General features: G+C 35.7%; 1 protein-coding gene across 4 annotated transcripts; it reads right to left on the bottom strand.

Moving 5' to 3' along the window:
- Positions 1-1611: 1611 nt before the first annotated feature.
- On the bottom strand, positions 1612-22694 carry GORAB (golgin, RAB6 interacting). 4 transcript variants are annotated; one of them, XM_057729105.1, is made up of 6 exons: positions 22549-22641; positions 21632-21773; positions 13776-14118; positions 11425-11526; positions 9378-9518; positions 1612-2978 (listed from the first exon to the last, which is right to left on the bottom strand). In XM_057729105.1, the coding sequence occupies exons 2-6, from the start codon at positions 21672-21674 to the stop codon at positions 2519-2521; spliced, it is 1089 nt and encodes a 362-aa protein (XP_057585088.1). In that variant the 5' UTR covers positions 21675-21773; positions 22549-22641; the 3' UTR covers positions 1612-2518. The 4 variants fall into 4 exon arrangements, with proteins under 4 accessions (XP_057585088.1, XP_057585090.1, XP_057585087.1 ...); XM_057729107.1 differs by lacking the exon at positions 21632-21773 and adding an exon at positions 16341-16349 and having other exon boundaries at positions 22549-22624; XM_057729104.1 differs by lacking the exon at positions 21632-21773 and having other exon boundaries at positions 22549-22694.
- Between the last annotated feature and the right edge of the window lie 403 nt (positions 22695-23097).

Raw genomic sequence — 23097 nt, 5'->3', positions numbered from 1 at the left:
TAATTTAAAGAAAATAGTAGGGTATCAAGTTATAAGAACTATTAAATTCTGGAATTCACGTTTACCCTTCAAAATGTGCTTTTTTAAGATAATGAGTGCAAATTACTACAATTTGATACACAGTATCTTTTAAATAGAACAAGTGAGATAACAAAGCAGTTAACTCCTAAATTACGTATCACATCATTAAGAGCCTTGATAACACTATGCTCTAACTATTTGAGAAGTAGAAGGAAGAGGAGAGGAGTTAAACACTAGAGAGGAACTGTTCTACAAAGCACCCCAGTAAACTCATGGTAATAATTCTGAACCAATAATTTCATTCATAGAAAATAAAAATTATGGTGAATTTCTGAATCCATACATCAAAAGTCTTTCAAATGTATTTTATGACTTTAAAAGATATCAGGGCTATCCTGGAAAAGCCAGTGCATATGGTCCTCATACCAGTGAGCCCCCATTCTCATTCATTTGGTCTGTTCCTCTCACACATGGGAGACAGCTGCCTTGTACAAAACTGATGCAATATAACTTTGTCTCTTATATCATCACCTGAGCACTTGGATACCACCCTGGGAAAGCCAAGTAAGAAAGTTTTTCAAAATAATGGTTTCAGTAGACATTTTATAGACATATTTGAAAGCATTTCACACGTACAAACACAAACCCTGAATGGGTTATAAAGCAAAATTTTCCAGTGGAAGAATGCAGTGAACTTAATGGCCTAATATATGTAAGAGATATATCAAGCGTTTAGAACTGCAACTTTACTAGCACTTTAACATGAGCCAGTCGGCCAACATGCCATAAGCAAAATCGCTGGCTCTCAACTGCAAAATAAGAGTAGAATCATCTCTGAGGTCCCATCCAATTCATTTATCTCATGGTTCTCATTTCTCCGTGTACCGTATAAGTACTTAAAGTATAGACTGAGAATTAGATTGTACCTACCTGCATTTAGCCAATATTGCAGAAGCTCATTTATTGATGGATTTTCTCTCAAAGAGGTTCACACAAAGGCGGTAAGTGTACTGACCACAAAGAGATGCAGGATGCACTATTGCCACATAGTGCTTAAGAATACACACTGAACTGCTTACAACTTTGAAAGGCCACATTATAAATGCATTAGAATCGTTTATACCTTAGAAAAACAAGAGTGTATTGGACAATGAAGCTTTCAGTTTTTAAGTAGATAATTCATAAATAAAAAAAAAATCTATACAAATATCTCTGTTTAGAGAAGTCTGTAATGGAAAGCTATAAATTCAACTCAAATTACATACTATAAAAATACAAAGTTCATCTGCGTTACTAGAAGGTAATACCTTCAAACAAACATTTAAAAATAGGATGTGCCGAACTTTTTCAGAAGTTATTATGGATACAATGTTACATTTGTCCTTATCTTCTTTTATAATAGTTCTTTAAGACTTAAAATGTAATATTTGTATTTTTGGAATTTCTGATAAATAGATAATTTAATGTGATATTCATAGATTCTGTGATTAAATTACAGTATTTATTTACACATTCACATACAGCACAATGTAGTGGTCAAGTCTTAGTGACGGTAATTAACAAACTATTGAAGTAATAAGAAAACCATCATTTCAACAATTTTAATGTTTTATCATAGGATAATTTATATCCAACATATTAAACACATATCTTACAGGTAACTTTAAGAAAGAAAATATATCACCTTTTTTAGATAATCAAAAGTAGCAATAAGATTTTTTGTATTATTTTCAGCCTGTAGAAGGGTTTTCACTGTCTAAATTTAATCAATGTGCCGATTAAAGGAGAGACAATATATCAATAGTGAAATTATTTATATACCATGGTATATTTATATATATATGTGTGTGTGTGTGCATGTGTATCAACTAGCCAAAACTCAAAAACTAGTTGTAAAATAAAGCCATTTAAAAGGCAATTTGAAAACAAAAGTGATGTTGGTTTAAGTTTTCTGGTTCTTTTTGTAAACTACAACTTCCAAGTTGTATTTTACAACTGTAGTGAGATTCGAATAGATAATTCACCCTACTACATTTGTTAGTTGTTTCTCATTCTTTCTTTTTCACATGTTAGCTTTTGTGTCTCTTTACTGATTACATAAAATAGGACTCTCATTCTCAACATTTCTCCCAGGAGAAGTTAAATGAGTTCAATTAGGTATTGAGTATCATTTTTCACTTTACTATTTGGTATTCACCTGATCTAAAAGCACTATTAACCACATCCTTTTTCTTCTATCCCTTTAAATTACTTGTTTTCACCTAGTAATAAGGCTATAATAAAGGAACTGGATCAAAATCAAGGTGAACTATGCTCCCATATAAAAAATTTCATAATCTGAGATTTTCTAGAATGTTCAAACGTTACACTAAAACTTATGGATTTAAAAATTAATAGTGTTTTGAAGAGGCATTTATCCAAGGTCATGGCATAGCCTACAACAGAAAGTCTACTTTACTGAATACCTTATTAGTTGTAAAGAACAATCACTGGCACCTCATGTGACCAGAGCAGCTGAAATGTCTTTTACAGTAGTTTCAACTTCTTGATTTGGCTGGTCTGGATCAAGAAAGGCAATGCTGTTGGATTTTCCATACTGTTCGTCTACCTCTGGGGAAGCAGCCTGGTCTTGATGGTTTTTGTTCTCTTCAGCACACCCTAAGGTCATACTCTCCCCAGAAGGCTGAAACGGCCTCTCTAAATGAACCACTTGTTTCCCTGCTTCCGCTTCTTGTTCACGCAGCAGTCTCTCCACCTCCACCTCGAGCTCCAAAGTCTCCTCATCGGCATGCACATCCAGTTGTTGCATCAACTCCTCCAACTTCTTGGCCTTGCGGAGCTCATTTTGCTGTATGATCGTACAAAGGTGTTCAGTGAGTTGCTCTTTCAGCTCAGTCTTGCGCTGTAGATCTAGCTTTGCGGTAACATACTCTGCTTCAGCCCTGTGAAACCGCTTCCTGCAGGGACAGGTACAAAGACTGGTCCATTAGTTTTCCACTGAAGAAGATAGTCAAAGGAGGGCCTAGAAACAATAATTGAACTCCAAAATCAGAAAAAAATATATGTATAGTGAAAATATGGCTATTAACACTTTATGAACACTTATCTACACGTTAGACGTTGGCTATTGTTGCTGAAACTTCCACAACATGCACGTTTGGACTCTCCTAACCTAACAACATTCTTCTCTTTCCAAGGCTGTGCTTGAATGAAAGCAGGCTGAGAGGTTAATTCAGTGTTGTGCTAGCTCCAGTGGGGGAGAGCCCTAATTTGTAGTGTTTGTCAATTTCTGTAGTAAAAATACTATTACCAAGGCCAATTTCAAGCTATCAATGTGACATCACTGAATGCAGAACTGGGAAGAGATACACAAAATCTCAAGAACCAGGGCAAGCCAGCTCCAGCACACAGCTGGTTAAATTTATGAGCGGTAAAACAATAAGAGATGGAGAAAGTAGAAAATCTGTATCTCTTGATTAGACTTTTATTAAGAAAAGTTTATTATTTTTACATATACAGAAACTCCATAGGTAGGTAATGCCAGACATTTGAAGCAGGGTAATTCTACTGCATAAGTCATCTTGCAATCTACACATCCCCGCCCCACTACCCCCACCCCTTTTTTTCTTTTCTGCCTTCTCCATACAATGAGTTACTTTTCTTTTTGCCCAAAAAAGTTGATCCCTACCTACCAACTAATTATTCTATTTAGTTACCACTAACAGTTGTGAAGGCCATGCTGCCTTACCTGTTATGACTGCCTTACCTTATTCAACATAATAAGTAATTTCTAGTACTAGAGTTATAGCAAAAAAGAAACAGGTATATCTCCTTATGCAAGATTCTCTGTCTTGGAAGGAAATACAGTGAAAAATTAAAAGGCCTAGCTTTTAGAGAACCCAGGGTTCAAAACCTGCCTTTGCCATTTACTGTGTGTGTACCTCCTTTGGTGAAGGCTTTTTCTGGATGTAATGAACAGATAGTCAGTCATCCTAGCTCAGGTAAAAAGTGGGTTTTATTGTAGGATACAAGAGGCAATCTCACAGGCATGTCATCAGAATTAAAGGCTATTGCCTTCAATGCGCAGAAACCACAGTTTCTCTCTTTTAGGCTTTCCTATCATATTCACAGCCCAATATGGCCACCAGCTGTGCTTTAGCATCAAATTCACTCCACTCAATCCCTCAGTGTTCCAACCCCAAAATTCCAGAGGGAGGGCCTGAGTTGGCTTGGCTTGACTCGTATCATTTTAAACAGAACTCTTAGTGCCAGGCCATGCCATGCACCCCGTTTAGTCTGGGGATTAAACGTTATGGAGTTCCCATCTTTGTTCTTATCGGGTGTGCCCCTGGCTCAGCACCATGAATACAAAACACAGCCAGGTTCTTCTGGAAGAGGCTGGGGAAGAGGCATGCAGTGGCTGAAAATTCCAATATGGTGACCAGGGGTAGTCTCTTGAACTAAGTCTTGGTTGATCTGTAAAATGGTGATATATAATACCTCGTAGGAGTGTTAATTAACCATTAAATAGAATAAACAGGGCATGTGTCTAGTCCAGTGCCCGGTATGCACTCAAGAAACAGAATTTCCTATTCAGAGCACCAGAATAAAAAAGCACTGTTAGTATATCACTAAACATTTATCTAAAATTAAAATTATGTACAATTTAAGGGCTTCGTGTTTATATTTGAAAACTTATTTACATAATGTTTATTTCTCATATTTCATGTTTTTACTGTCAGCTAGTAAATATAAGAATGAGAACTAGCTGTTTTTCAATTACCCCTATGTTAAAAGAATTGTTGTAAAGGAATTGTCTTGGGTATCTGGATCCCTTATTTCCAAACTTTATAACATACCCTGTTTATGAATGTTCTTTCATCAAGCTTAAGAGCTCTGGCAACATTCTCTATAGGTATACATATCTTGTCTCTCCCCCAAAACTCAAACCTCCCTTCTCTGCAAGTCTGTGGTCTCCCTGAGCCAGTCAAAGTCAGTTAGTAAAGATTTACTGGCTGGGCTCATGAATGCTGAATTGAAATTAAAATTTGCAAACAAGTCCCTAGGTTTCCACTGATCTTTCACCCTGGATAAATCACTGAAGATTTTGCATTTTGTTTGTTTAAGTCCTTCTGACCAGAAATATGCATATACATTTTTTACAGAGTTATTTATGTTCAAAATATTGATTAGTTTCACAAACTGCACTATGAATCTGGGGTCAGGTGGATAACACCAAATCAGAGTCTGAAGACATACTTTGGGACAGAATAATGAGAGCATTATACATAGCACAGTAAGACAAACTGAACTGGGAATGTAATTATAGAATCGTTTTGTTATTTTAAAGGAATGTTGAATGATTTAATGAATGTTATTTAAAGGATTCTAGAAACTGTCTCTTGGTTTTGGTATCCCTGAAATTTTTTGAAACCACCATTAACCCTTGGCATCCCATTAGGTTCCATTGAAACACTTAGTTCTTCAGCTTCTTTCCTGAGCAGTTCTATTTGTAATTTTCATCCTTTCTTAGAAGTTTTCCAGAGAACAAAGAGAAAATTTACTTAGATTCTGAAAAACAGACTAAAACTAATTATATTTTGCAATTACTTTATGTGTTCACTGGGCCCTTTTACAAATCTAAGATACATTATAGGATTGTTGAAGTATAATTTTTTCTATATCTTGAAAATTTTGCCATTTCATCACCCTAGGAATTATTTACTGATTATTCATCAATTATTCCCATTTATGCTAAAAAAATTAAAATAGTAAGAAAACAGAGAATGATGGAATGGACTAAAAGGATGATACTATAATGAAATAAACCATCATTGCTTAGTTTCCTGTTTTGCGAAGTATTACATCACATTTTATTTTTTTTTTTTTTTTTTTTTTTTTTTTTTTTTTTTTTTTTTTTTTTTGACATACAATATTTTATTAGTTTCAGGTATACAACATAATGATTTGATATTTGTATGTACTGCAAAATGATCACTAAAATAAGTTTAGTTAACATCCATCACCATACATAGTTAAAGACTATTTTTCTCTTGTGGTAAGAACTTTTAAGATTTACTCTTTTAGCAACTTTCAATATGCGATACAATATTAACTACAGTTGCCATCCTGTACATTACATTCCCATTACCTATTTATGTTATAATTGGAAGTTTGTTTGACTCCCCTCATCCATTTTGTCCACCCTTCACATCACATTTTAATAAGGTATAAAAGAAGACTGGAAACACTGTTATTTGTAATCTGCTCTTAGCTTTCACTGAACACAGATAAGAATTATTATTTTTCATTTTCTACCTGGAATGGCAAAGAAAATTGACAGATGAAGACATTTTGCAGTTATTACACAAATCAAAAGATGCATGTTGTGGTAGGCTAAAAAAATGATCCCCCCCAAAGATACTCACTTCCTAATCCTAAGAACCTGTGAACATTACCTTAAATGGCAAAAGATGTGACTAAGTTAAAGATTTTGAGAAGAGTTTATTCTGGATTATCCAGTGGGGCCCTAAATGCAATTGCAGGTATCCTTTTAAGAAAGAGGCAGAGGAAGATTTGAGAGAAAACAGGACAAAGTAATGAGACTACGGAGGCCCATAACTGAGTAGTGTGGCCACAAGCCAAGGAATGTCTCCAGCCACCAGAAGCTGGACGGGGCAAGGAATGTATTCTTCCCTAGAGTCCCTGAAGGAATAGCAACCCTGCTAATACCTTGATTTCAGACTTCTGGTTTCCAAAAGCATAAGAGAATACATCTCTGCTGTTTTAAGCCACCCAGTTTTCGGAAATTTGTTATGGCAGCCCTAGCAAATCAACACAAATGCAGAGACAGCCTAGATTTAGAAAGTGAAACTGATCATATAAGTGAAATCTCAGAATATGAGTCTTTAGAAAAACACATCCTAGATGAATTTTCTCAAACTCAAGAATCAATGAGTGAAAAATATATTTCTGAGGATAAAAATGAAATATGTCATTCTCCTAGAGTTAATAATTTCAAGAGGAAGAATCACATCATACAGTATTTTACAAGTACCTGGACCATCCTGTGTGGCTGAAAGGACGTAGCCATATTCTTTTAGCTTTCTATGTTTGCAGTCGAATATTACTTGATACAAAATTTTTGAATAAAGGTGTTTTCCACACTCCTTTATTCTTACTTCTTTAAATTATTCATAAAATGACTTAAAACATTTACGTATATATGTTTGCTTGTGTATTTGTGCATGTGTGTATGGGAGTGTCTATTAGACATAGATAGCAAATAGCGATCACTGTTTTTCCTGGTATACTGAGGGTTAAAGAAATGTTCTACAGGCAGCCACTCTAGTTTTACAAGCTGGTCTGCACAGCACATGGCAGCACTGTAATCACAGCTGTGAACAGCAGCAGCAGTGACAACTCTCTCCGGCTGGGTCACTCCAAGTGCCGTCTCCTCAGAGGCATCTACCCTGACACTGCTCTACAGAAACCAATTTTAAGGTGAATTCTGGCCTATTTGTATATAAGAAGCTTTTGTGGACACAGCACCACACCAGCCACTACAGAATTACAATGTTTTTATTAAAAAAAAAAAAAAAAAATCAAGGAAATCTCCCACAGAACCACAGAAACTGACTACCCTGGGGATTACCTTCTAGTAGAAATCTATACCATAATACTATATTGCCAATCTATAATCTCTTAATAACCACAGATGTAAATCTAGAAAATGTCTTAATCTTATGCATGAACAAGATACAACCCTGGTCCTAGTCTAAATTGTCTATGGCTTCTCTATGACTGAACTCAAGAGCTTACGTTTTTAAAAATAACTTCACACATACAGTAAAGATATTCACATACATCTAGGTCAATACTAGTACCATGACAAACTATCATCTTTAGCTTGTTAAGAGAGGTAAAAAATTACCACACAAAATATTTTTACTATATAAAAATGTACTAAAAGGCCATTAAAAATATTCATATACTATGGGATGTCTTCTCTTTTAACCAGTAATCCCACCTTCTTTGTGGTTCTCTGAAGGTTAAAACTATATTTCTTATATAATGTTCAATGTACAAAGGCACCCTTTCCAGCCTCCCCAGGACAGAATTAAAACACAATCAAATGATTTTTCTGTTGAGATATCCAGAATAATTGGAATTATTCATTTAAGGAGCTGCAAAGGCATAAAAATATTCCTCTGGAAAACAAGTTACAGAGAATAAAATGTGCTAAAAACCTAGGCTTAGTTTAATCTTAATAAAATCTTGGTTACCTCCTTAATGACCTTATTAATAGAAATGGAACCACCGGTTATCAGCTACTGATGGCATTAATTTACACAGTTAATTAATAAAAGCAACCCATTAGGTCTAATAGCATATGGTCAAACAACAATTACAAAAATCACAAGGACATCACAAACCTCTTTCTTAAACAATAAACAGTGAATTGAAAACCACAATCAAGCATTTCCACTTTATTAAACTGTTATATAAACATTCTGATGCTGTGGTTTACCCCGGACTAATGAGGCATTCTGACTGATTTCTAGTGTTACAGAGAAAGATGCAAAACTGAGTTATTAACACAGCATTCCCTTGTGAGAAAAGACAAACCAGGATGATTAAAGCAATGTTGAAAAGACTGAAAACCCTGAAATTGGACTTAATGTTTTGCTCTTTTATCTGTTTGCAAAGTTCATGTAATTCTTTACATGTGTTAGTTTGTTTTGAGAATATGCAACGATGATTTTTTCTCTTTAAAAAAATGCCAATCGTTGAAACCAAGGAAACACGTGATAGCAAACCATTTTATACAGAGTATAACTGAAAAAGAAAAAAAAAGAAAAGAAAAAAAACTTCGAGCTTTCAAGACAGAGTGGGATTTTCTTTAAAATACTCAAAGGCTTTTAAACAATAAACTAGATCTTTCTTTGATGAAAACGGAAAACTAGGCTAATCCTTAGATCATCTCACATAAACAAAATTTCTAAAAGAAAAAGCATAGACTTGGTGTTAGAATAATACAGAGTTTGGGGCAAGTCATTCACACATTTAAAGAGTCTCAAATATTAAACAGCTGATGGTTTAGCAGGAAAGACTAAAATGTAAATAAATAACGCAAGAAATACTCTAACAGGGATATAAACATGGTTAACAGGTAGGGCAGAGGTAAGGGAGACTTCAAAAAGGAGATACCTGATTTAGTATAAAACTGGAATAAACACAGTGCCTAATAGAATTGTTATGAGGCTTAATGAGATATATAAACGTCCCTGGCCTAGCTAGCAATAAACGTTAACTAAATCAAACTCCTGGTTCAGAGTTCCACTTCCCTAACTTACCGAGCATATGAATAGTCAAGGCTGGCCTGATCAATCCGGTTCCTGAGGATTCCAATATCAGCTGACACCATGTCATCTAAAGCCTGTAACTCTTTCTGGATCCTCTTCAGTTTCATGGTTTCTGCCTGAGTTCTTTTAGATCTATAAAATGAGGAATATAAGTGGAAAAATAAAAACATTTTAAAATCATGTATTCATACACAATATAAGTGAAAAAAGCAAGCTACTGTATACACAATATGATTATAATGTATAATTTTTTAAAAATTAGAAAAAAAACAGAAAAATTGAAATAAATGCTAGTAACATTGGTATATCTCTAAAACTGTATTTGTACTTTTCCTCCTTATTAGTCCAAATTATATATTACTATATACTGTTTTTATACACAAGAGAAAAAATATTAAAAAAATACCAAATAAATAGTTCACTCATAGACCTATATTCATTTCATAAGGACAAGAATAAGCACTAAAAGGATGTATCCGTATAGAAAACTGGATATGTTGAAATATTGAACATAGCTTTCCAAATTCCTAGACTTAAACTCTCTTGCTAAGCACATTTTCATTTGTTCGATACTGAGTGGACACCAAGAACAGATGCCTGAATTAAACACCACTTCTTTATATATCTGAGAACATCTACTTGGTTTTAATTTTTTTTTTAATAATTTTTATTGGAATATAGTTGATTTACAATGTTGTGTTAGTTTCAGGTGCACAACAGAGGGAATCAGTTATACATATACATATATCCACTCTTTTGTATATTCTTTTCCCATATATGCCATTACAGAGTATTGTGTAGAGTTCCCTGTGCTATACAGTAGGTTCTTATTAATTATCTATTTTATATATAGTAGTGTGTATATGTCAATCAGTTTTAATTTTCTTAGGACTCATTTCCCCCAACTTTTATTGCTTTGATTCCTCTTCTTTAGGAAAACTATAGGTCCTCAAAATCCTTCTTTCTGGGGCTCAAAACCACTCTTTTTGTCCCCTTGCTTGAAAGCAACCTCTGTCCTCTCACCAAGTTCATAATCTACTTAAGAAACACAATAAACAGACACAAAAGCCAATGTTTAATCATGATTCCACTCATTTCAAAATTTCATACACATTTTTCACAGGAGAATAAAACTCCCCCCAAAATCACTATATTGCAACTTACATTCTCCTGATTTCTACTCCGTTATGCATTTGCCCTTATTTTCTGCCTACAAAAGTTAACCATGTGATTTTTTTCACTTCAAGTAATTCCCTGTCCATTTAGTAATAATCTAATCAGGTTATATTTCCTTACGTTTCTGTCTACAGTAGTGCTTTCTGTCTTAAATCAAAAGTATGTAGAAAAGAATAAGTGCTGAGCCTGTAAATCCTTTTGTAAAATCCCCAGAAAACAGCCTCCCCGACCTCTTCCAAATTGAAGACTGCTAAAAATGCTTTTCAATAATCATTTTTCAGTAATCATATTTTTTTCTTCTTGACACATAAGGTCAGTAAGTTGAATATTTCCTATGCTTCATAAAAGATCAAGGTGCACCAGTAAGAGGAAAAAAAAAAAATCATTATTTTCAAATACATATATCCCTTTGGCAGGTAAAATCCTGAATTACTCTTATACCCACCTGCCTTTCTCTCCATCCCTATTCCTTCCTCTCCCCCTAACAAATATGCCAGCTTTAATGAGTAATAGTTTTGCCAGATTTTTCTGGAGATCTTAAAAAGAAACTACTAACTTGGTAGCTACTTAACTGCTCCCTCATGAATGTGTAGATGGTTAAAATTAAAAACACTGATGATGACCTTTAAGTTTTAATTGTACCTGTATTCATAAATACATTATAATCTATGCCTAAAAAGCCCTCCTTCATAAATTAAGACTGGAATTTCTGTATCATTTGTAAAGCATAATTTGTTTAGTAGGTCTTAAAAGTAATGGTTGTAGAGAAAAAGCCATTTATTAGGACATAGGAAAATAAATATAAAACATGATAAAACTGATTAAAGGTTACAAACAACCTCTTCTGTTTCAGGTGCCTCACCTTTCTGCAATAGCTTTAGCCAAAAGAGCTTTCTTACGTTTATTTTTCTCTTCCATTAGCCGCTGTTCTTGTTGGAGGACTTCCCAGCGAGATTTTTCTTGCCTAGGGAGCAAAAGTATAAAAATGAGTTTCTGAAACTCCATTCCACACCTTACCAGTCTCAGTTCCTAAGTATAAAATTTAATCAACCAGGTTATATATATTTTCTTTCAAAAGTCCTCTTAAAAGGAACCCATCTGTAGCTCATTATTTTGTTCTAATAGGAACAAAGACTATGGTTTGAAGTAAAGAAGGCTTATATAAATTGGCCCTTTGAAATTCATTATACATACATAATCTAGGAACCCAAACTGGAAGCCAGAGTACTATGGCATGTTTTAGGAGTACAAAGAAACTTGTTTAAGTTAATCATGTGTTATATGCAAAACAGAAAGCAAAATAAATTGTTTCGTAACTAATTTCATATCTTTTAGAGTTTTCTATAACACGTCTTTACCGCATAATAACCTTTAGCACAGTAACCAATGTTTATTTCATACATTTTCTTTCAATTTGCTCACTGCTTTCTAGCTCTTAAACATTTTTAAACAGAGTGAAACTCTATGAACTAAGACTTGACTGCTGGGCTAAAGAAAAACTCCAAAGATCTGTAAACATGAATTATCATCCAATCTATCCAATTCTGAAAGAAATATATTAAAATTTCCTGTAAATTCCTGAACTTAATGTCAACTCAAATTAAACAAGGTAATGACAAAGCTATTTGTTCCTATTACTGTCATTTTTCACAACCATTATATCAAAAATCTCTATTCTCAGACCTAGTAACCACTTGCAAAATTATCCTTTTCTCTCCATTCCTATGCCTCCATCTTAGTGCTGGTACTGGTCCTTTCTCATTTTCACTATTTACAGGCATCTCCTCCTCAGATACCTTAGTTCCAGCTCACCCAGCACCCTATGTCAAACGGTGTGCAACAATGACACCCAGATTTTCTCTAACCATTATTTTTATCAGGGCATTTCTTCTTCAGGGGTCTTGGTGGTGTACTACAGCATTAAGGAACTCACTAGGCAGGCATCTTCTGCTTCCAAGTCCTTCTCCACTTCCTTAATTCTCTACTATTTTCTGGCTTATCTTGTGCCTCTTTCAGAAGAGATGTCATCTCTGACCACTCTCTAGTATATAGTTTTCCTTTCTCCCTCTTATAGCCTCAGGATTTCTCCTTTTCAACAACAGGTCCCGAGATTACATGTCTTCTATGAATATGTACTCAAGTACCTAAAAAGATAATAATTTCCTGATGACACTCAATCTAAATTTTCCAGCTCAGTTCACCCCCCACCCCCTGCTGGGGCAACCTGTCTCAGGACTTTGCTGGTAAACTACACTTAAGACATGAAATGTATGCACTTGTTTAAGTTGGGTCTCATATTTCATGCAGCTTTCTGTCTTTTGTCAAAATGATTTTTTGGCTGTAAACCCCTGGTGGGCAAGAAACATTTTAAACTCAGTACAGAATCTGGGTCAGCAGAGACTGGAAAAATAGCTGAGATTGGAAAAAACATAATACTTTGAAAAAGAAAGACTCAGAAAATGGAAAACAGAAACAAATACCATTCTTTCTTCCCTATGAGTGATAACTCAGGAGGAAATAAAGAGCAGATATTCAACCATAAACTATATAATAAAAAAAATTCTGATTATAAGAATTCACAAGTCATAGAATGGCAATTTCCACAAAAATGTGGCTAAACCAATTTTTGGAGGTAGTTTCTAATACACATTAAATAAAGAAATCTAATGATGCAGCTGAATTATTTAATTAGTCCTCTCCATTTCCTATACTCTTTCCTTTGACCATCCCTTCATGTCTCTTCACAAGTACCCTTTTGTGGGCCAATGGAGATGCAATCTGCAAGTCAAAAGAATGGGTTCAATTTGGGGAGGAGTTCTATGCATATAAGAACTAGTTCCGGTGAGTGTAAAGGGCATAGACTTTGGATCCAGAGAGACTTGTTTGTGAACCTCAAATCTGCTACTTATTAGCAGTGTATCCACTTTGGGAATACAGTATCTCTTCTGAGTCCAAGATATCTCAACTGCAAAGTGAAAACAGTGAACATGCATTGTAAGATTGTTGCAAAGATTAAATAACATAAAACATATAAAGTGCTTAACAGTGCTGCTTATAATATATTTAGGTGATAGCTATTTTTCAACAGTCTATTCATTACATTTCTATTAGAATATAAAACAAACAAAATGTTAAAACTGTATTTCTTCAAAACTCAATGGGGAAAAACAGGTAAAATGGAAAAAAGTCTCATGGATATATAGACTTACTAACAATTCCACTTTCTTTTTTTCCAATTTGCAATCTGGTTTTGGAGGTAGAACCTCAGCATTTTTGTAATCTTCATGGGAATTCTTAAGTCCCAGTTCCCTTGGTTGACTTTCAATACCCTGTGGTTTTCCATCACCAACAGGAGAGGTGAGTGTAGGGGGAGTGGGGGGAGAAGAACATGGTCTCTGAGCATTAAATCTTTGTTTCGGTGCAGAAAGCAGCTGTTCTGGAGGTAATGAGGTTGAATTATCTTGAAGTCCAAGTTTTTGGCTTTGCTCTTGAAGGGCTTTTTCTCGCTGAAGTTGCTGTCGAGTTTTCTTCACAGGGAGAAGACGCCGCTGTGGATCTATATAAAAAAGAGAATGGAGAAAAATTCCTTCGTGTGAGCAGCAAATAATTATAATTTCTCTAAGAAAAGAAAGCATTAACATTAAATTCTGATAACTGTGCAGGATTTTCCACCCCTTCTTTCTTAAAATCCCAGGGAAAAATGCCCATCTTCCTGCAGAGTTTTGACAATTCTCCAATCATACTGTTACTATTTAACAAAATCTATCCTAGTTCTCAATTATCTTTGAGGAAGTCCACCTGTCTGTGAGTTAGGCCTTAGAATACAAAGCAAAGTTTCAACTTGATTTGCTGTCAGAAGAATCTAACATGACCAAAGTGGGCAGACAAATGGATTCTCTGATAGGTCTTACATTTGATTTATGGTTCTGACTGTTCTTCTGAAATAAAATGGCAGTTGTTTTCAAACGGGCTTCATCTTTCTTAAATTTTAACTGATTTTAGGGTAATGTGATACATAGGTAGACACGATACACAAAGTATAAGTGAATGAAGTTTCTTAATTTTAGGGATGCTAGGTAACCCTAAATTGTTTTCTTTCATCTTCCAAAAGTCTAGGGCTGTGTTCTCCAAAGTCTAGTTAGCCTTTAATCAATGTATGCAAGCTAATTTTAATAGCAGCCTGAGCAAAGTAAGAGGAAGATAAAACAACTGGGAGAAATTTTTTTGAAAAGCATTATGAACTAAATGATAACACTTCCATTGTACTTTTTGGATTGTCCATACCAGTGTTAACCTTGTAGGTCAGATAACTGGAGAATCTGACCCACATTCATACTATACTTAAGATCTGTAAGTGACATTCTTTACAAAATGCCTAGAATATGAAACTATGATAAGTTCTTATAAACTAAGTAGGGTTTTTAAATCCTGCATATTAACCTTTGAAACAACATAAGCTTATTTACATTTCCCAAAGGAGAGTTAAAAGCTTTGGAGTCAAAGTTCCGGTGTTGCTTTTCTCCACTTCAGTAACCTTAGGCAAGTCAATTAATTATTCTACACCTCAATTTCTTCATCTGTCAAAACTGGTTGAAAATTTACTTGCTCTACTTAACTGATGGAGTTGGTGAAAGCCTTAAATGAGATACGTAAAGAAAATATTTGCAAGACATACAATCAAAAGTAAAATGTTATTATTGTTGACTTTAGCCAGAAACCCGAAGTAGCATAGTATATCTTGCAACAGAAACTTATTCTTGGCTACTGATCTTTATTCACACCATCAGAAAATGTCATTGAGCCTGTTTACCTTTCAGTTATACTTGTTAGCTGAATTATTAATATCCCTCTGAAAGTCAGTAATGCATATTCCATTTTATTTTGCACTTTCACAGAACCTACCTATGAGATTAAAAATGCTAATTTTTAAACTTCCAAGCAACAAATCAGGCCACTTAATAATTAAACATGACAAAAAAACTCTTAGAACTAATAAGTCACTATAGCAAGGTTGCAGAATACGAGATTAATATACAAAAATCAATCACTTTCCTAGCAGCAATGAACAAGTGGAATATGATATAAAAAACAGTAACATTTACATTAGCACTTTAAAAAAAAAGAATTACTTAGGTATAAATCTAAAAAAATATGTATAAAATCTGTGAGGAAAACTACAAAACTCAAATGAAAGCAGGGAACTAAATAAATGGAGAGATATTCCATATTCATGGATAAGACGACTTAGCACTGTCAAGATGTCAATGTCATTCATCCCAACTTGATCTATACATTCACTGCAATACCAATCAAAACCCAGGAAGTTATTTTGTAGATATTGACAAAATGATTCTCAAGTTTATACAGACAGGCAAAAGACCCAAAATAACCAACATAATATTGAAGAACAAAGCTGGACTGGCACTACTTGACTTTAATACTTACTCTAAAGCTACAGTAATCAAGACACTGGGTATTAACAGAAGAATAGAATAGAGATCAGTGGAATAGAATAGAGAGCCCAGAAATAGGCCCACATTAATAAAGTCAACTGACCTTTGGAAAGGATGCGAAGGCAATACAATGGAAAAAAAATATTCTTTTCAACAAATGGTGCTGGAACAACTGGACATGCTCAAGCAAAAAAATAAATCTCACAGAGACCTTATACCCCTCACTCACCTAATGCAAAACTTCAAACTATAAAACTCCTAGAAGACAATACAGGAGAAAATCTAGATGATCTTAGGCATAGCAATGACTTTTTAGCTGTAACACCAAAAGGCACTATTTATGAAAGAGATAACTGATAAACTGAACTTCATTAAAACAAAAAAACTTCTGCTCTGTGGTAGACAATGCCAAAGTAATGAGAAGACAAGTTACAAACTGGGAGAAAACATTTGCAACAGACACATCTGGTAAAGGACTGTTATCTAAAATATACAAAGAACTCTTAAAACTCAACAATAAGCAACCTGATTAAAACCCTGATTAGAACTCTTTCATTGTTGGTGGGAATGCAAAATGGTACAATCACTTTGGAAGACAGTTTGGTGGTTTCTCACAAAACTAAACATACTCTTACAGTAAGATTCAGCAATAGTGCTCGTTGGTACTTTAAAGGAGATAAAAACTCATGTCCACACAAAAACCTAAACACGGATGTTTACAGAAGCTTTACTCATAACTGCCAAACCCTGGAAGCAACCAAGATGTCCTTAGTAGGTGAATGAATAAGCTGTGGTACACAGAGACAATGGAATATCATTCAATGTTAAAAATAAAAGAAATAAGCTATCAAGACACAGAGCATGGAAGAACCTTACTGCATACTACTGAGAAAAAACAATCTGAAAAAACTACATACTGTACAATTCAAAGTATCTGACATTCTGGAAAAGGCAAAACTATGGAGACAGTAAAAAGGTCAGTGATTGCTAAGGATTGAGGAGAGAAGAGAAGGGATGAATAGGCAGAGAAAAGAGGATGTTTAGGACAGTGAAAATACTCTGTATACTACAATGACAGATACAGGACATTATGCATTTGTCCAAACTCATAGCATGTACAACAGCAAGAGTGAACCCTAATGTAAACCACAGACTTGGGTGATAATGATGTGCCACTCTGGTGGAAGATGTTGATAACGGGGGTAGCTATGTGTGGGGGCAGGGAGTATATGGGAAACCTCTGTACCTTCCTGTCAATTTTGCCATGAACCTAAAACTGCTCTGAAAAGAAATTAAGTCTTTAGGAAGAACTGGGGAAAAAAAAAAAAAGGAACGTACTATTTTATTACTGATATTGGGGGCTGCAAGTATCAAGGAGACTGGTAAACTGGGATCACAAACAGTTTAAAGGGGGCAATCCATAGCCACCTCCAGCCATTAAAAATGGCAGCTATCACTAAAAAACTTAGGTGTTATCAGACATTTTGATTTTTCACCAGAAAAATTCAGATTTTTATGTAAAATATAGGGAATTGTATCAATCAAGAAAATCTAGGTTACGCTGTAGGGACAAAGAGCCCTGGAATCTTTGTGGTTTTAAACAACAAAGGTTTATTTCTCATTAATGCCACGCGCCAACTGAAGGCCAGCAGGGGCTTTCTGCTGCTCAGTCTCTTAGGGCTCCAGGTGTCCCCATGATGGGTTAGAAGAGAGCTCAGGAATGCTTTGGTTCAGCAATTAATTGCTTTGACCCAGAGATGACATAACACTTCTGCTCACAATTCAATGCTGAACTAGCACCGGGTCTGATCCAAAACCAAGGGCAATAGGAATATACCGGGAAGAGAAGTGAACTAGAAGTATTTTTACCACGATTAATTTAAAAAGAAATTTAAAGATTTGATAATCCAAAAAAAGAAAAAAAATGAAAAGACACATTTTTGGATTAAATCAATCCAAGAGGCTGAGTTTGTGATCTTTGTTCTATATCCTTTATTTAAGCTCTGCTTTCTCCACCCAAGACAACCATCATTTGAATCATGCGTTGATCATTTCCTTCCTTTGCTTTTTATGTCATACTGCACCTACAAATATTTCGTTAAAATTTTATTTAGTTGTTTTTAACTTTATATAAAGGGTGTCATGCTGGATGTAATCATCTTTAACTTAATGTGATATTGCCAATATTCATCCATATTGTTCATGTTGCTTTAGCCATTCAATTTTAATGTCGTATAATATTCTACTGTATTAATAAACCAGAGTCTATTCTTCTTTCACTGATGGACATTTAGGTTGGTTCCAGGTTTCTGCTTTGGTGAATACTGCTGTTATGTCTCCTCTTGTATATGCACAATTTACCTTGGATACCATCTAAGACTGTTGGGTCGTAAGCATAACTTTAGGAGAAATGTCAAACTGCTTTCCAAAGTGCATTCCCTCTAGCAAAGTATAAGAACCTGTGGATGCACTTCCTCTTCAATATATAATATTGTCAGACTTTTTGATTTCTGTCAATCAAATGGGAATGAGGTAATATCTCACTGTGGTCCTGATTTGCAGTTCTCTGTTTGTTGATGGTGATAAGCTTCTCTTCATATTTCCTCTTCTAAGAAATATCTGTTCATATCTTTTATTGATTTTTTTTTTGGCTTGTTTGTATCCTTCATATATCAGCAGCAATTGGAAAATTAAAGAGAAGATATTTCAATATTAGAAATTATCAAGTATCTGGGAACAAATCTAGCAAGAGGGTGTTCAAAACCTCTATAGGAAAAATTCTAAAATGTTATTAGAGGACATTGAAGAAGACCTCAATAAATGAAGACATATACTGTGTTAGTGTTCATAATGTGAAAATGTGAAATCTCCCCAAATTGATCTAAAGACTCAATGCAATTCCAATAAAAATTCCAACTGGGTTTTCCATGAAATTTGGTAAAATCATAAAATTTTTATATGAAGGGGTAAAAGTTCAAGAATAGCAAGGAAACTTCCAAAGAAAAAACAACAAGGGGACTAGACTACTAGATATCAGGAATATTATGAAACTTTAAAACAGTGTGGTGGTATTGGTGCAGGAATAGATACAATGACCAATGGATTAGCTCAGGGGTCCCTAACCCCCAGCCCGGTAGTGGTCTGTGGCCTGTTAGGAACAGGGCTGCACAGAAACAGGTGAGCTGCAGGGGAGTGAGTGAAGCTTCTTCTGCAACTCCCCACTGCTCCCCATAGTTTGCATGCCCTCCTGAACCCTGTCCATGGAAAAACTATCTTCCATGAAACCGGTCCCTGGTGCCAAAAAGGTAAGGGACCACTGGATTAGAATAAAGAAGCTCATACATGTTTAAAGCACTGGTATATGACAGAGGTAACATAGCAGATCAACAACAAAAGGTGGGATCTCTTTAATAAATGGACCTGGGGAAAAAAATGGTTATCTATATGGAAAAGATGAAATCAGATCTATCCCTCATACCATTAAAAACAAACAAAACACTCACTAAATGGATTAAGGACTTAAATGTCAAATCAACATCTTAAAACACATCAGAAACACATTTCTTTATGTAATGTTTTAAATCTGCTACAGCTTATAATAAGAATGATTTTTAAAAACTCAATTGAAAATAGGGATTAATATCTGTTAGAACTTATAGTAGGGTACTAATTTCTTAAAACACAGAAAATGTTGACTATAAAAGGACTGACAAATTTGTCCATATTAAAATTAAATACTTTCTTCATCAAAAGATAAAAGTTAAAAGATAAGTTACATACTGTGAGAAGATATTCATAATATAACTGGCAAAGAACTAGTATCAAGAATAAAGAACTCGTGAATATTTTCTTTAACTAGAAATTGACAGCACTGTTTAATTATAATTTTTTTCATTATGAAATAAATTATATATTAAATTATATGTATCTGTTACATATACACATCCAACTTATATGAATTATAAAAAATAAGTTCAATAAAAACATGACTATAGTAGACTGATGTTCAAGGATTGACACACTACCCCTCTTCTGGAACACACAAGATGATTTTACTTGTCCTGCAAGTCATATGACTTACTTTTGCCTAATGAAACATAAGCAGGAGTGACACCTGTCATTTAGTGGTGGAAGCATTTAATTGCCAATGCCCAATTCTCAATCTTCTCCTGTCATGGTGAACTCCTATGACAGCACCAAATCATGGTGTATAGTGACTATGTCAACCAATGGAAGATATGAAACGAGTGAAAAAGAAATCATTATTTCAAACAACTGATATTTTAGGGCTATGTGTTACTGCAGCTTAACTTGACTTAACCTGATTTCATATTTACCAGTACTTTAGAAACTGTATTTGCCCTTTCTTGATCACATTGCCTTGCCTTTCCACGACCCTGAATTTTGTTTCATTCCTTTGATTTTCTTTATATATTTCTTATATTTCTAAAAACATATACGTGCTTTATGATTTTGAATGTCTATAAATGGTATCAAATTGTATATATTCTTCTGCAATTTGCTCTTTTCATATATTAAGTTTATGAAATTTATACAAGCTAATACATGTGGCTATATTTCATATATTCCCACTAGCTGTATAGTAGCCCAGTGGATAATTATACCACAATTATCCACTCCCTTGTTAACGAATACTTGGGTTGTTTCCAGCTTTTTAATATAAACAATATAAACAAAATTATTAAGAACATTTTGACCTCCCCAAATACCCATATGGGTTTCTCTAGAGTAGTGCTCTCTTTATTTTTGCTGGCAATCAAGCCCATCTTCATAGATTATTTAAATATATTTTTAAGGCTGGAGAACAGCTGGAAGGAGCCTTAAAAATTAGATTCAGCCCTTTCAGTTTTACAACTGAGAACTCCAAGACAAAAAGATTTAGAGGCAGAGCTGGGAGATCTACAATATACCAATCACTGCATTTGGCTATGAGTAAACAAAGATGCTGAGATGTTTTCTTAAGGCGGTCAAAGACTAGTGACTTGGTGTCTATGCTCTAACACCTCACTGTAATAGGTCTTTAAGTTAAGGTCCTTCCACCCCCTCTCTATGCCAAATTACAAGATATTTAGAAATGTACTTCCACATAATGAATCCAATGTTTAATTTAGACTTCTACATTGTCTTCTTTCCCCTGGCAAGCTCATCTCTGCTAACACATAATCTCTGAGAAATCTTGCCAAGCTCCACCTAATGACCAGCACAGTAAAGTTCCTGCTAATTCCATAGAAATCTCTTGTATAACATCTATTATCACATCATATTACAGTTTGTTTCCTCATTAGAGTATAGGCTCTTTGAAGGCAGGGGTGATGCCTTGTCCATATCAGCATCCCTAACGCAGAAGCTGACACCAGTAACTTCTGGTCAGACCAGAAGCAGCGGTACTAGTACTCTGTACATCTGAACATGGTAATGTCAGTTAATTACAAACTGTAGTGTAACTTTTATGATATAGTTTTTAAAGGCCTCTGGGCCAGTCAAAATTTTCTCGATCTGTATAACGTACACTGGCCTTATGTTCAAATTTACTTCCTTTTGCACTTGTCAGCGGGAGCTTATTTTCACAACCATGCTAAAAACGCACAAGCTTACCTGAGCAACATCCAATCTTCTCACATACTCTAATTAAAGGCATGGTAGAGCTTATTCAGTTTTCTCCCAGAGTGTATAAGTTATGGCACTACGAATGGCGTCAGCTCCCACAAGTGGTGTGCACCAGGATCACCATACAGAACTTTATGAAATTTCAACCACAAACAAAGCACAGTTTATATTACCAAGAGTTTCTCACAAAGTATCGGCAAACTTATTTCCTTCATTAAAAGATAACAAAATAGCACAAGTCCATTCAATGATTATGCTATAAAGCTGGAAAAAGAAGCACAAAATTTTAGCTTACACTTAAGTCAGTAGATACAGACATAGACAGACAGATATCTCACGTGTAACCTCTCAAAGACCCTTTTGGTTTGCCGACTCTCAAAAGATGGAAAGAACTGCAAAAATCATCTGGCAACCAGAAGTGAACACAAGACTCCAGATGTATTATTAAAAGCACCAACTTTTTGCATGTATTCAGATCCCTGTGCTCCTTCTTCCCAATCACTGCCTGCTTCTATAAATTCATCACAATTATAATATGGTGTGTGCCCCTCCTCCTTCCTTTACCCTAACCCCAACCCTCCAACACTGATCTATACAGCAGTCCTCCTATAGGTCACTTCCTCTTCCAAGTCCCCTTCCTTTCACAGGAAAAAGTCAAACCCCTTAAATACACGCCTGAGCTCGCTTTTCTAAAAGCAGACCCCAGTCCTCCGGGCCCGTCCACCCCCAGCCGTGGCTCCAAGCACATCCACCTCTGGAGCCCCCTCAATCCTGCCCTCCCACTAACAGCTCCTTCCTCTAACACATATAACCCTTTTCCCCGCCCCCTTCCCCTCAAAAACTGCAGCCCCGCCCCTTCCCCTCTACAGACCCAAGAATTAAACCTCTGCAGACCTTCCCTTTACCTTTAGTCTGCTTTAGTCGCCTCAGTTCCTCCTCAGAGAAGCCGGCCCAACCTTGCGCCATCCGCCTCGGCTCGCCAGCACGCCTAGGACGCCCAAACCTGAGCCCCGACTGCCAACACAACGACCCAGGCACATCCGGGTTCTTCCCCCGCCGCGACCGACCAATTAGCGCATCGACGTCTGGACGCAGGCCCCACCCCCTCCCCCGCAGCAGGACCCGGCTCCCTTCGAGACTGTCTCCGGCAGTGCCGAACAAACTGCGGGAAGAAATCTGGGCCTCGCAGACGTTCATTTCCCTTGACCTGGCTCTGCTCGTTCTCTCTGTCTCCTATGCTTGTTGGGTTATTGCTTCAAGAAGTAAAAGGGGAAAAAGCCTTGGAAATCAGGGTGGAGATAAACAGGCAGTGAGGAAGTGTCCACGAGTCGGTGGCGGAAAAGGGAGGACAAACCTGCCTCTTAGGGCCCTCTGTAAATTTTCTGGGGCGGAGCACTGTGCGCGCTGGTCTGGGGAGGTTGTGCTGCGTGGCTTGTAGGGGGTTTCTCCAAAAG

This window comes from Hippopotamus amphibius, chromosome 3, assembly GCF_030028045.1.
Source record: "Hippopotamus amphibius kiboko isolate mHipAmp2 chromosome 3, mHipAmp2.hap2, whole genome shotgun sequence".
In the NCBI taxonomy this organism is placed as follows: Eukaryota; Metazoa; Chordata; class Mammalia; order Artiodactyla; family Hippopotamidae; genus Hippopotamus; species Hippopotamus amphibius.
The sequence above is the reverse complement of the archived record's forward strand: the minus strand, read 5'-3'. Positions and strand labels throughout refer to the sequence as shown.